The sequence below is a fragment of the Psammomys obesus genome, unplaced genomic scaffold (assembly GCF_907164565.1).
Source record: "Psammomys obesus unplaced genomic scaffold, mPsaObe1.curated_primary_1811, whole genome shotgun sequence".
NCBI classification, from domain to species: Eukaryota; Metazoa; Chordata; class Mammalia; order Rodentia; family Muridae; genus Psammomys; species Psammomys obesus.
Window position 1 is genome coordinate 17,228,243 of NW_026592890.1, and position 16,144 is coordinate 17,244,386.

At 34.3% G+C, this 16,144-nt stretch overlaps 1 protein-coding gene across 1 annotated transcript in view; it reads left to right on the top strand.

Moving 5' to 3' along the window:
* Positions 1-16,144, top strand: part of Grik2 (glutamate ionotropic receptor kainate type subunit 2) — a 510,250-nt gene that overhangs the window by 265,430 nt on the left and 228,676 nt on the right. Inside the window, exons 5-6 of the mRNA XM_055615949.1 lie at positions 9,777-9,958; positions 15,426-15,479. Of these exons, the coding sequence (XP_055471924.1) occupies positions 9,777-9,958; positions 15,426-15,479 (236 nt within the window). The remainder of the gene's footprint in view (positions 1-9,776; positions 9,959-15,425; positions 15,480-16,144) is intronic.

Sequence of the window (16,144 nt, forward strand, 5' to 3'; positions counted from 1 at the left end):
CTAATAAAATGTTTGTTTGTTTGTTTGTTTGTTTTTTAAATCTTATAGTACCTCGAATTCTCAAGCACTATTTGATTGTCTTTCCTTTACCCTAGCCTCAGTTGATAGGTTCTCTCCAACTGTCCACCTGGGTGGAAACATAACAATAGATCACAATGCCCAGGACTATGTGCTGGTGGAAACTTTTGGTAGAATCATATTTGTTTTGTGAAAACTTAATTCACTAATTCTTAATTCACCTAATTCTTAGGTGATCAAATTATTTTTTAATTATTTATTATTTATTTATTACAATTTATTCATTTTTTATCCCCATTGTAGCCCCCTCACTTGTCTCTTCCCAGTCCCTCCCACTCTCCCTTTTCTCCCCCTATGCCCTGTCCCTAGCCCACCTCCTCCCCTTCTATCTGACCCTAGCCTATGAGGTCTCATCAGGACTGGTTGCATGGTCTTCCTCTGTGGCCTGGTAAAACTACACCTGACAGGGAGAGGTGAACAAAGAGCCTGACACTGAGTTCATGACAGAGACAGCCCCTGATAGCTTTACTAAGGAACCCACTTGGAAACTGAGCAGCCAATGAGCAGGGGATATAGGTCAAAATTATCTTGATTATTCAATAGCCATGGCAAAACAAAATGAAACTACAACAAAACATTAGACTGTTCTAACAAAAGACTGTTCATCAGTCTTTTCACCTATTGAAATAAAGACAATATTTCTCCAAAAATGAAAACGAAGGATGGTAAAATTTCTTATTTGAATTCTTGTGCCTAAAATGCAAGCCGTAACTAACAGTTAACCTATGATCATTTCATTCAGCAATCTAATTCTTTGTTATGATGTTAAACTAGTTATCAACGAACCTTCGGGTTATAATGATGTGGTCCTTGTATATCTGGATATATATATATATATATATATATATATATATATATATATATATATATTACTTCTATGTTTGCAATTATAAATCAGTGGATTGAATTTCTAGTGCTGTATGTTGATACACTGACCTAAACTAATGTGAGTTTAGTATGTTCACAGTGCTGCATGTTTCAGAGTACCTAAAACATCTTTGAACTAATGTCAAGATATAAAACTCATACTCACATTGCATAAGTTACAAAGAGAATTAAATTATCCTTCATAAGTAATGGCACTTTCATCGAAAAAAATAGCAAGTTCCATTTGTGTATTAGAGGAGCTGTCAAATCTGATATAAAAGGGGACATATAGAGAATTATCTCTACCATTCTATCATTTGCACAGATAAAAGACAATGATAACCATCCTCTAATTAATATCTTGTATAATTAAATGTTTCCTAAGTCATCATATAGAAATTTTTACTGAAATACAATCCATATTATTCTCTTTAATTAATTCCTTCCATATTTCCATGTGAGCTACAAAGTATATGGATTATATAGAAAATCCTAGCTTCCTAGTCCCAAAGGTGGACCCAAGAAATAATGTCCATACCTTAAGATGAGTCTATGCTTCTGGGATATCCAGTTCATTGGATCAAGGGTGAACATATTCAGGGTAATTGGATATTTTTCTTAGAGGAATCTGAAGTTGGGACAGTGAAACTAGTTGGTTTTTCAGAGATCTGTAACAAGAAAACTTAGAAGTCGATGATAGCCATGTCTTCTATAAAAATAATGATGAAGAAAAAGCTACTGTTGTAAAAACAAAAACAAAAACGCAACAATTTAGACCCATTTAGCTTAACAGAAGTGAACACAGCCTATACACACATCTTTCTGTTTCTAAGTAAAGACTGAGTTTCTACAATTCTGTCTTATAAAGACTCTTGATTTTTTTCAAGTTCTCCTTTTCTGCTCACTGAAGCTATGCTTGTTCCTAAAATAACCATACTGAATCTTTCTGAGAGAAAGTAAAATCTAAACTGTTATCTGTATTAAGCTTTGTTTTTTTTTCCCCCCCTACATACTGAACCACCGTTACCTATTCCTAGAGAACAGTTTATGTTTTTATCTCTAACAGTACCAACTATGCAATTCACAGGTTTTGGGGAACATTATCTATCTATCTATCTATCTATCTATCTATCTATCTATCCATCCATCCATCTTTCTTTCTATCTATCTATCATCTATCTATCTATCTATCTATCTATCTATCTATCTATCTATCTATCTATCCATCCACCCATCCATCCATCTTTCTATCTATCTATCTATCTATCTATCTATCTATCTATCTATCTATCTATCTATCTATCCATCCATCCATTTATCCATCTACCTACCTACTTACCTATCATACTGCTTTTAGAATGGATTCTTCTTTCTTCAGTTCACTCTTCCTGATTCACTAACTAAAAGGTCATCCATATACACATTGTTTCCTAGCAGTCCATTACAATTTAGAGATGTCCATATTACTGAACATAATTCATTTTAGGCAAAGTCTTGGAATATCTGTTTCTTCACTACCCTATAATATCACAATTAACTCTTAATACTTTTGTATTCTTTTTTACATTATAGTTCAAATCATATTGTCCATGCTACCATGTGTTCCTGACACATTCACATTTTCCAGACATTCATGGTATAAGCTGCATCTTCAATGAGCAGAGTTACTGACAACTGTGGGGTTGATGATGTTTTCTTCTAAAACAAGAAAATGATAATGTAAAATCTGAGTTTCTGAAGAGTCACCTTCTACGTCTTGTTTTCACCAGCACATAGTAGTTCTGATAACTCTTGTCAGCCGTGAGCGTAACCAGATAGAGCTTCTTAAGCTGTTTTGTCAATGTCAACTTTAAATCATATTGGACGTATTAAGTGGGAGGATAAAACCAATAACCACAGCATCCTGGGACACAGCCAACATTGGAACTGTGAAGGATTATTTGCTGCTTCATAGCTGCACTGACCTGGACACAGTGGGGATTAGAGGACAGCAGGCTCCCTAATCAGCCACTGTCTGGAGAGCTTGAGTGGGGTTATCACAAGCTGAGAGGGCAGTGAGAGTGACAGAGGGACAGGTGTATGTCTGAGCCACTTGGCAGGAGACAGAGGAGCTTGCAATGGAGCTATTAGAACTGAACAATGGGGTATGTCAGTTCCACGGAGGGAGCGACAGATATGTAGTTAGGATAGAAAGGGATAGACTGTGTGTAAGGAAGTAGAAATTATGCTAAGAAAGAAGAGGAACAGTGGTCAGATATCCTAGCTTACTCAGAATGATTTTGGTTTATGCATGGCACCTTAAAAGTTTAAATTATCTGTATTGCTTTTAAAAAGTCTCTAGTCCATTGTAAAATACCAATATCTCTATAAAGCATAGAACCAAATTTCCAAATGCTGATCAAAAAAAAAAATCTATAAAGTGATCATGTTGAAAGACTTTCTAAAACATTGCTGTGTTGTGTCTTTTCTTTGCATTGATATATGTTTATTTTCCCAGAGTCATCCTGGGCAAGTTATTGGTATAAAACATTCAGGAGAGAGTGATTTTATTCCCACTACTCCTTGATGCCACAGACATAAACATCAAACATCAATCCTCCTTTCATGCAAACAATCTACAATAGGCAATAATTAGTCTGTCCTCAGATTGTGACAGAAACTTCATAAGCTTCTAATCATCAGCATGAGATTCTTTTGCTCCGTATGTCATTAACTGGAGAGTTTAAGAGGGAATGGAAGCACCTTGATGGAAGAATATATCCTAAATTCCTAAGAGCAGAATTCCTGGTTTCATCCTGGCATTCATTTTCAGATCGTTTTTTATTTTTCTGGATCACAGTAGTTTGAATATTTTCTGCAGATGTTATTAGCAAAGAGAGTCCTGACAAATACATCTACTTTATAATTAAACTGACCATTTTTATGTGTCCTATGTTATTGCAATAAACGTCAATTCATGTCCAGTATACAGGAATATGATAGAGGATTTTTAGATAAAAGATAAACCTAACAGTGTACCTATCACATACTATGACTGCAGTATTCCTAGTGAGCACTGCGTTTGAATGTTTGACTGAGAACTGAGCAAATGTTGTTTTTGTTTTTTTGGAGACAGGGTTTCTCTGTGAAGCCTTGGGTGTCCCTTTGCGGGCCCCGCTGGCTTTGAACTCAGAGACCCACCTGACCCTGCCTCCCTAAGTGCTGGGATTACAGGTGTGCACCACCATGCCTGGCTGATAACTAAACACATTTTAATAACAATAATCAAGGTAAATGAATTTAAGGTAATATACTAATTTTGTTGCCTCCTCGAAAACTGAAGCATTCTGAATACATTTGTATTACTTTAGTACACCTTAAACTGAGAGATCCTGACTCACGACACCCAAAGGGTTTATCTGTGGGCATGGCATATATATAAAAGCACAATATGTATTTTAAACTGATATAATTGCTTGAAAAACAAAAGCAAGGGCATCATATTCTCGTATTGACTTTAGGTATAACAGTCAGACTTAACATTTCTATTTTTTCTTAGAATTTTCCTGCTAGAAACCCAAATATAATCCTCATATTACCTCAATTCCATCTTCTCTGCATAATCACGTGCTGCTTACTGGTAATATGCAGTCCATCCTTCATCCTGAATCAAGCTTCAGTAATATAGCTAGGAAATCTGTCCATTTCAAGCCTGGTTATCTTGTAGATTTCTCATTAAGCCAAGACAGGAGTGATATGCTTGACATTGTAGCCAGTAAGACTGCATTCTATTCTCAGCATTGTTTTCTAAACAGCTTATTTTTTAAACTTTTTATTATTATAATGTATTACAGTTTATTCAGTTTGTATTCCAGCTGTGTCCCCTCCCTCTAAACAGCTTATTTTTTTATGGACAGGTTGCCTGGATGCTCACTGACTCCTTTCAGTAGGCCCAAAGAGAAGCAAAACACTGTTTATAATATAAATATATATATATTTATTATATATATTATTATTATATTATTATAATTATATTATTATATATATAATTATATAATTATATAAATTATATAATTTATAAATTATATAATTTAAAAATATATAAATATATAAATTTAAAAATATATAAATTATATAATTATATAAATATATAAATATATAATTATATTATTATGATATATATTATTATATATATAATAAATATATACATATATTTAACATATTAATGTATGTTAAAGTGCATTTTATAGGTGTACATACATTATTCAGAATGTTCGGAAACACCTATGTAGCTTAAGCATTTCTAGGAGAAATAACTCATCAAAATAATAAGCTTTGGCTCCTCATGCATTGTTTTCCATTTCTCAACTTAAACAAAGGGGCGATGATGAAACGCTGAATCCAGAGTAGCATATTTCACATTGCCAGTATTAAAATGCATTTGTTGGGAATCTTACCTAGCATAAACAAAGACTACATTAACAGAAGTGATAAATAGGCCTGGGTATTTAGTCAGGTGGCAAACTCTCGTTAATTCGACTGCTGAAATGGATACCTGGGTGTAGGAGGAAGCTGCGGACTCTCTTCCTGGGCAAGGGAACATGAACCCACCTGAGATGTGGTGTGACTGATCTCTGTAGAGGAGGGTGCCAACTGGAGTGTGTATATATGGCTCCTTCTGGGGATTCTCCTTAAAAGCTAAATTGAAGGCAGCGGCTGTAAAAGAGCAGCTCAGGTCTTTTTCCTTAAATGATAAAGAAAGTGTTAATTTCTGCCACTGCTGGAATAAAAAAAGAGTATAAAAAGTTAAAAAAAACCAACAACGGCATACACGTAGTGATAGATTCAGAGGTAACAGGGTGTTCCTCATTTACCAAATGAGGTAATTGCATTGAATTCCTTTTGTGAGATTTTAGGAACCCATCTGTACAGAGTTTCTTTTTATTATCATTGTATAGACTAATTACATTAGGGGGAAAGGGGTATTTAATTAAAAGTCTGTTCTAAAGAGTTACAATTCTATTCTGTCATTAAATAACTGGCTGCCAGATTTGTTAAGTAAACAATATTTCTGAAATGTTGTTTGCAAAGTACTTGAATGAAGCACATTTTAAGCAAAGTGTCTGAGCCCCTTATTAAGTCTAATAGATGCATCACCTTGTTTCTTTCCCCGTTACCAAGTGAATACAGAGCAGGATTAAGGTTTAATCTTATCTTTCTTTGGAGGATCTCCTTCCTACCTGGGAGACAGAGTGACATGGTGGTGGGTTTCGATAGTGTAAGGTACAGTACATACCAGTATGAACTGTTGTTATGAAACACAGTAACACGTACAATGCACATATACAATAGAAATTAAATAACCGAATTGGTGTGCTCTTCTTTGGGGAAGACTTCTCTACCCACAGCAATCATTAGTTGGCAACAGTTAGCATGCCTCATCTAGATGTCCATCTTCAACTTATATTTAGGCTGTACTTCTGCATTTGAGAGTATATATGTAAAAGGGAAATTATGTAATTATATTATAATCTCAAATAAAAGAAATAGTTAAAAATAAAAAGACGCAATGAAATAAAAATACATCCCATCAAGTAATTAGTGGGATGCTATCAAATCCTTCACATATAGTAAGTGGGAATATAGTCATTCTCTTGATGTCTTAAAGGCATGAGAAGCTACTTTGTTAGTCCTCTCCTTTTTATTCAAGATATTCTAAATACTAGAATTCAGCGAAAGATTCCTGTTAAAACATTAGGAAACAGGAAGGCAAGGAAACTGAGCAGACATACGAGAAGATGAGAAATTACGTCATATGATAGGGCAACTGAAGGCTTAGAATCCACAAAAGGACTCCAGCCACCCGATGTAGAAGGTGAAGGAAATCAAGAGTACAAAATGCTTCCATGTAACTTTCAAACTCTCTAGATTCCTTCTTCCTTATTGAAATACTGAGCCATTCTCATTCAAGTATTTAAAGGTGAAAAGCAAATGAATACTACATTTCTGTATTAATGCTTTCATCAAACTATCAAATACAGCTAAAGATTAGATTTAAAAAGTATTATTTCAATGATTGTATTTACCTATGAAACAGTGTCCACCGTACAGTAATCATGCACAAAACACATGTCAAAGGAATAATTGAAGACAACACTTCACTCAGATTCTCATGTAGGAGATAGCAGCTCCTACTAGCATCAGTGATTTATTTTTTTCGCTCTTCAATATCATTCCCCGGGGAAGCTGGCAAGCTGAAATCTGTTCCATTAATGCCAGCGGGGATGTATATGTGTGAAGAGAATAAGTAAACATTTATTGTACCTGATAGCTCAATGAACTATCCACATGAGCTCTTTAAAGACTTGAAAATACTTGGCAGGCTTTATATTTAGGAGGAGCTCTGCAAACACTATTCTTCTGAAAATGTCTATTTCTGAGTCAGCTGAGCTTTTTCAATCCAAACTGTTGAGTTAATTTGTAACATGATAGCTCTTTTCTCCTTTGCTAACACTTTAACCTCCCAAAAATGTTCTTTAAATTTTTGAGATTAAGGACTATAGATTTCAGTATGTTTATCCTAGATTATACGGCTAATATCCATTTATAACTGAGTATATACCATATGTGTTTTTCTGCTTCTGGGTTACCCTCACTTGGGATGATATTTTCTAGTTCTCACCATTTGTCTGCAAATTTCACGATTTCCTTGTTATTTAATTGTTGAGTAGAATTCCATTTTGTAAATGCACCACAATTTCTGTATTCATTCTTCAGTTGAGAGACATCTAAGTTTTTTTTGTTCCCGATTCTGACTATTATGAATAAAGCTGCTATGAACATAGTTGAGCAAATGGCCTCTGAAAGACTCTGCCAATCAGAGTATTGAAGGAGATACTGAGACTCATACCAAACTTTGGGCAGATTGCAGGAAAACTTTTGGAAGAAGGAGATAAAAAGGCCTGGAGGGGACAGGAACTCCACAAGGAGACCTACAGAGCCAAAAACCTGGCCCCAGGGACCCTGCAGAGACCAATACTATAACCAAGGACCATGCATGAAGACGTAGACCCCCTGCTCAGAGGAAGCCCATAGGCTACTCATTTTCCAAGTGGGTTCCCTAGTAAGGGGGGCAGGGTCTGTCTCTGATATGAATTTAGTGACCTGCTCTTTGATCACCTTCCTTTGGGGAGTACAGCCTTGCCAGGCCACAGAGAAAGATGCAGCTAGCCCTGATGAGACCTAATGGGCTAAGATCAGATAAAAGGGGAGGAGGTCCTCTCCTATCAGTAGGCTTGGGAAGGGGCCTATGGGGAGAAGAGAGAGGGTAGGTGGGACTGTGAGGAGACAAGAGAGGGGGCTACAGAGCTGGGATACAAAGTGAATAAATTGTAACAAAAAAGCTAATTAATTAATTAAAAAATAAAGTATAGCAAAAAAATTTTGAGATTGTTTTCTGTCTAAATCAGTGTCAAAATATCTTCCAAGAGTCAATTTAAAAATATTTGATATTCTTTCTATGTTGGCTAATGTAGCAACAGTGGTAAATTATAATTTATTGAAGGCTAATTTAGGCACGTTTCTTTCTGTGTTTTGTGTGTTACTCCATAGACAATGTTATCCTATTAGAGAGAACTCAGAATCTTGTAGAAATCTACACAGATCCTAGATTGTTGAACCCAGATGCAAACCCAACAGGCAAGCTAGGGTAGACTTTATATTATGACATAATCTTGTAAAATAAATAGGTTGAGTAACTTCCTTATTCTTATCCAGTAATGGTTAATGTCTGATTTGTTTGCATTTTTGTAATATTATACAGAAGGTAGAGATTTAGGTTAAAAAATGTACGGGCATTTTAAATGAGTAATTCTTAGAAATTCTGCTTTATTATTACCTTTATTATCACCTATTTTTAGTAATTGATTCCAACATTATGTATAATATTTTTATATGATGTATCTTATTGGTGACAAAATAAGAATATTTTAAAATATTGATCATTGGTTAAAATATCACATTGTGGTTTTATTCTCATGATCTAGAAGGCTCTATGAATATACAGTGGATTTTAGTTGTAGAGTTTGATTCCATCCACATTACCAACATTATGTGCTCATATACATAGAAAAACGAGAGAGAAAAAGGGCCAGATTAGTTATCTACAAATCCTTCCTTTTCCTACTCTGGTACTAATTTTCATTAAAATATTTCCTCATAGGAAGTAGTAACACAGTGACAGAAATATGCAAGAGCTTTTACAAATGGAGGAGACAGGAAATTTCTTGACTTGAGCCACTCCACAAAGAAATTCAATCACACATTTTAACTATGTGCTTTTTAAAAAAACAAACAAACAAACAAGGATTTGTGTATCAAATATTAACTGTTTCAGTATTTGGAAATTATTTATATCAATAAATGACAATCTGTTATTTTAAACTATTTTGTGATCTGCTAAAATATATCAGTGATTTGATATGTTTATAGCCATCACTGAAACATGTTTGTCTAGGAGAAGGCTCACTGTATTAATATCTGAAATTGCATGTTCTGTTACCATGCTTACATCACAAACTTATACAGAACTCAGGAAGCCGAGGCAGGAGGATCACCGGGAATCCATGGCCAGCTTGAATTCATAGGACATTTCAGGACATATTAGATGACATAATAAAACACTGTTTAAAAGAAAACATACATAAAAAGAAAGATGTGTCAATGCTACTGCCATTCCCTGCACTGAAAAACCTACATGCGACCAAGAAGATCACACATTGTACTTAACATTTCATGATTCTATGAGCTACTCTGATTTACTTCTACTCATTTTTTTTTCTTTTTAATTGAAGGTCTCATTCGCTTGCAAGAGCTCATCAAAGCTCCGTCAAGGTACAATCTTCGACTTAAAATCCGTCAGCTTCCAGCAGATACAAAAGATGCAAAGCCTTTACTGAAAGAAATGAAAAGAGGCAAGGAGTTCCATGTGATCTTCGACTGTAGCCATGAAATGGCAGCAGGCATCTTAAAACAGGTAAACTTTAAGCTGCTTAAATTCTTAGTTTCCTTACAAATTTTTTTACACTATGTTTTAAAGGTAAAAATTTAGTGTTACATAACTAAAAGGTCAGAGAAATCATCTTGATATAATTTTACAGTAGACAAGCTGACAATAGCATTCAGCTAATTTGTTTTAGAAAATGTAACTATTGAAGGTCTTCAAAACAGATTGAAATTTTGAGGCTAATTTCAATTGTCTGTTGATTGATATACATATTTCTTTTTTATTTTGGAATGAGGAATAAGAGTTCATGGATACCATATCCAGCCAGGAGGATAAAATATAATATGAACATATTCAGCCTGTATCTGTTATCTAATTAAATGCCTTTTATATGTGCTTTTTTTCATTGTCTCTGTGAACAAAGGAAAGCGGGCTATCTCAGTCTAACCTCAGAGAGACTGTGTGACTTGAACAGCATGTACTAGCAAGGAAGTTGCAGAGAAATAAGCAGCCCATTCAGTGATTTTCTCAGTATTCATTCTGCATTAGAGGCATTCCTACTGAAAAGGAAATTTCAGAATCTATCCGTTTGTCAGGAAAATAACACATTGCCAACATTTTATCATCCTAATTGCAATCTAGAGAGTAGGAGTTATTTAATAGGATCTCTTATAAATGAGCGCCTGGCCTGGAGAATAAATTCAGAATGCCATGCCCTTACTGAGCTGTAAATTTAGATTTGAACTCAAATCTTTATGTTTTCTTTTTTTTCATTTAATCTTATAAAATACTGGGCTGACATTATGGTGGTTTGGCTAAATTAGTAAATTGTTTAAAGCCTTTAAACATGGAATAAAATATCTGTAGTGGAGAGTGATGAAGATACAGATGAATATTCCATTAAATATAAGTACCAATAGTAAATGCTGCTGTAACATGGTCAGCTTATCAAACACACGTTTGTTCAGGAGCCCAGTATGAATGCTGGTTTTACTACAGTGAAGTATTTCATTGATTGGGATATTGCTCTAGCTTTATATGTGGGCAATAAAGTATATGCGGAATTATGCTTGATTTTGATTTTTGATTTGTTTCAGTGTGAATATAATGATGGAATGAACACTAAAAGCTTGTGTGAATATTTTCAGATGATTTTCAAACAACTCTTGCTTATATTTAGAAAGGAGGTTTTGCCTTCCTCCAGAGACAGACAACAAGCTTGCACCTGTTCTCTGGGCTTCCAAAAAACAAGCAACAGATCAGGTTTTACCTTTAAGACCTAACTGACTTGTTCTTGCTGTTTGGAAGACAAGAAAACCTCTAATCATGGGGTGTGCATTCAGGCGTCTACTAGATGTATCCATCATTTTGTATCTTTCCTCGTGTAAACCCTGCTCTGTTTGAAAATGAAAACAAAGTCACAAATGATATTTAAATATCCTCAGGGAATTGCCTCCATCAGATTGGCCCGTGTGGCATTTTCTTGATTTCTGACTGATGGGAATAGAGCCCAGGCAACTGTGGGTGTTATTGCTGGCCTGCTGGTTCTGGGTTGTAGAAGATAACTACCGAAAGCAAGTCAGAGACCATATAAGCACGGTTCCTTCTTGGACTTTGCTTCAATTCCTGGCTCTAGTTCCTGCTCTAAATTCCCTCAGTGATAAGATATTACTCAAAAGCAATGGTTCTCAACCTTTCTAATGCTTTGATCCTTTAATACACTTGTTCCATTTGTGGTGACCTCCAACTATAAAATAATTTTGTTGCTATTTCATCACTCAGCAAAAGCCAAATAAGCCCTTTCTTTTCCCAAGTGTGTGGGTCATGGTGTTTATTAAAGCACTGAAAAGCCAAGCAGAACAGGATGTGCCTCGCTGCCATGCCTGTGGTGCCTGGCTGTGCAGTGCAGTGCGGTGTGGGGTGGAGCTGGAGGGTGTGTGTGTGTGTGTGTGTGTGTGTGTGTGTGCGTGTGTGTTTCTGAGATTTTTTAACATTGGCTAATGCAGGACTACCCCATGTTTTCCATTCAGAGCTGAAAAGAAAAGTGGATGAGTTTTCAGAAAGTGTTTCAATTACAAAACAAAAATTAAGAAAACAAAAACAAACAAACAAAAAAAGGTGGCCTTAGACAGTTTAACCTTGTTTTCTTACAATTTTTAAATGTTTCTTCAAACTAACTCTCTTTTGACTAAACACTGAGCAACAAAGAATTTGAAGCAGGTTGTTTATGCCCGAAAGCTTTAAAAGTGAGTGGATCTCGGGCCCGACTAGATTTCCTCACAGGCAAGTTGAATGCATTAACCGATGGGTATGCCTGAGCAACGGATACTCCAGCCTCCATTCAGATTTCTCACAAAGAACTCCCTAAGGCAAAGCCACACGAAGTAAAACCACACGAAGACATTCTACCACACAGGAACACTGTAATCAAGGTCTTCAAAGTTCAGATCAGAGAACGTGAAATAAAAACCTTCATCTTGAAAAAATATAAAGGCTGTTGCAAATACACGCAGAGCAGGAAGTTACAAAATAAAATTAATGTTAATATAATTATATGTTTTGGCCTTCATTTTTGTTAAGCATGAGCAATACTATTCCTGAATCTAACTGTTAGAATAAACGGCTTGCAAATTATATGCCGAGATGACAAGATAACCAGCTTAATACTACACATACCTAAGAGTTTTATTTTAAACAAATTAATATTCGATCTTCATAAAAATATGATGTATGTCACAGTATATATTTTTTAGGCTTCTCAAATAATATTCTTGTGTAAGAAGATACATATTTTTTTTCCTTTTATGTAATTTAAAGTGTGGGGAGACATGTTGATGTGTAGTTGAAACAACATACAGAGTGGCAATTGAAATAATCTTTTGAGATAATACTTCTCTTGTTTCCTTCATGAGGTTACCGGATAACTACTTATATTTTTAGCCTATCTATAGGTCACATAGATTATAGTTGATTCTTGGTTTCAAAATCTAAGTTTGTAAAATTTTCACATAAAGCCATAAACCACCCTAGTTATTATTATAGACTTCTCAAGGTAATAAAGAAGAAACCTATGGCTGCAGTAGAACATTCATGTCAGAAGCAAGCCCACCTTCGCCCCTAATGTGCTTAGCTCCCGTCCCTAACTCCGCAGCACAATTTAATATGCGGGCCTGAAATGCTAGGAGTTACAAGTTATCAACAAAAAAGGAATAACTTTCTTTTTTTTTTTTTAGATTTTTTTTAAGAAAAGGATCAGCATCTTTGAGAGTATATAATATACACTCATATAAAATTACATGGATAAATATGTAGGAAGAAATCTAAATGGAATACAATTAGTTTGTGTCACTTAGAATGGGGTAGGGAGGCATCGTTAATAGAGACCCCAAGATATCAAGATGCATCTTCTCGAACATTAGAGCTGGATTTAGACTGAGCCAGGCTGCTGTTTTCTCCTCCTCCTCCTCCTCCTCCTCCTCCTCCTCCTCCTCCTCTTCCTCCTCCTCTTCCTCCTTCTTTAATCTGTGATGGAGAATGAGGCCATACTGATTTTTCTTGTAAAGATACCTTTCCTTCTGGCAGCACAGGTCACGCTTTTCATACCATAGATGTAATTTCTATTCCCCTTATAGGTCAAATCTGTAATTATACCTGTTGCATGGTAAAAAAAAAAAAAAAAAAAAAAAAAAAAAAAAAAAAAAACCTCTACATTTAGCCTAGACAGTTCTCACATGTGTTTCCAGGTGGTCATTGATTCAGATAATTTTGTTCTCACATTTATTCTCTTCAGTTTGTCTTTTAGTCAGGTCTACAGTACAACAACCAGAGATGTATTCATCTTTACTCTGTCAGGGAATTAATTCATTTTTATTATGCCTTAGATTCCTGTCAGCGCATATAATAGTTGAGCTTACTTTATAAAGTTTTTTTTTAATTTTACTGTTTATTAAATTTTTTTATTTTATTTTTTTCTTATCAGTTTCATTTTATTAACTCTGTATCCCAGCTGTATCCCGCTCCCTCATTCCCTCCCAATCCCACCCTCCCTCCTTCATCTCCACCATGCCCCTTTCCAAGTCCACTGATGGGGGGGGACCTCCTCCCCATTCATCCGATCCTGTTTTATCAGTTTTTATAGAAATTTAAATAATCAATATAATTAACTTCTGACATACTTTAGGAATATTAATAGTATTTTTATTTGGACAACATGTTCTTAATTTATCCATTTCTTCATATCTTGAGCTAATGTTTTTAGAAACAAGGACAATATTGAATGTCATTGATTAATCATGGAGATGAGAAGGCTCCTGCACATATTGGCAGCAAACATTCTCTACTGTAACAGGCAATTTAAATGTTTAATAACAAAGATATACTTTTATTTTGCTTAAGATAATTTAACCAGAGGTTATATAGTTATAGAATTGTTATTAATTAAAAAAAAATAGAAATCAGCAATTTTTTCCTAAATTATTTCCTGCGTTTACTTGTTTTATTTTGCCAAGCATTGATTTATTATTATATATGTTTTCTTTTTTTAATGAAACTATATTTTGTTCACTGAATGATTTGTGTTATAAATTATAAATTTTGTAATTTTATTCCTGTTAATTGGTGAAGTCCTACCTAAGTGTAGGAAGCTGTCCTCTTCATTTCACACAAGTTGTAGCTGAGAAAGCTACTTAGCAAATAATTTTTGCACAGTCAGTAGTTTGGGGAAACTATTAGATGAGAATACTTACATTTAACTAGGAGCTCTTCCTTCATCTAAACAAATGCATAGATTTTAAGTTCTCACTGTCAGTTATTACTCATTTCTCTTACTTTTGCAGAGTTGAAAATGACAGATGTTTCTCATCACTACAAGTTTCAGCACAAAAATAACATGATCTAAGATCATTGACAGTCAAAAATCAATAAGAGCTGTAGAAAAGAAAACAAAACCAATTTTTATCTAATCTTTGAAAAAAAGTACAATATTCTTCTAATTGTCCATATGTTTTTAAAATTATGATTTACATTTCCTTAATTAATGTTGTGATCATGTCTAGGGTGCTGGAGGGAAAAGTGCTATTTTACACTGTTCTTTGCAGCTCTTTCTTCCAATTGTTCAACAAAGCTAATGAGATAAAAGAATGCCCTTCACTAGAATATTTGTAGTGGGTATATTGGAAATATAAGGGATAAATATGTGCTAATTTATGTTTTAATGCCATCAAAATGTAATATTATAAGCCTTACAATTGCTAACAATCAAGGAATAGCTTTGCTGTCAGAAGAATTAGTTCAAAATTAATTTAATAACAACTCATTTTTTTCTTAACCATGGGGAAAGCTCTATGTGATCCAATTTTATGTACCATGAACAACTGAGTTTAATTATGCATTAAATTGTACTATTATATCAATACCTTTCATAATTAAATAATATATTTCACATTATGTACACCTTCAATATTAATATCTTTGTTTCTTTCAATTCTTTACCTTTTAGGCATTAGCTATGGGAATGATGACAGAATACTATCATTATATATTTACCACTCTGGTAAGTAATTTATTAAAACCTAAAAATAATACTGTAGATTTTATTATCATGACTCTTAAAAAAGGGGGGAAAATGTGTTTTTGAGTGAAAAGTACTATAATGAAGAACATGTTTGCACTTGTACTTTATATTATTTTGATACAACCTGGAAACCTAGGCAGAACTGATAACTCTTGGGAAGAAGCTGATGATTTTGAAATAATATTATTTCAAATATCAGCAAAAATATGATATATCTGTTTTATGGGACTTCAGAGACTTTCAGAACATAATGAATTTGAAAATTAGCTTGCTAAAAATGTATTCAGCAAATACGATGTCTTATACTCTTTTCTCTACTCATTTTTGTTTTGTTGTTGTTTATTGACTAGTATTGTATTTGTGTTTATGATTTTGAAAGTTAGGCTTTCAAAATGTCCTCTCAGTCAATTAAACTGTTTATGCTTAGTTTAACTTTCTAGGTTAACATGCTTTAATTTGCATCCAGAAAATTGCATGTTACCTTCATAGTTTGTCTTCAAATACACATGGCATTTTTATTATACATGAAAATCTGTCTTTTCTTTTTTATGAATGATACTTCCCTTACCTCCTTTCTGTTCTTTCTTTCCCTACTTTGTTTTTTCCCTTCTTCTCACTTTCTTCCCTCCCTCTTTTCCTTCCTT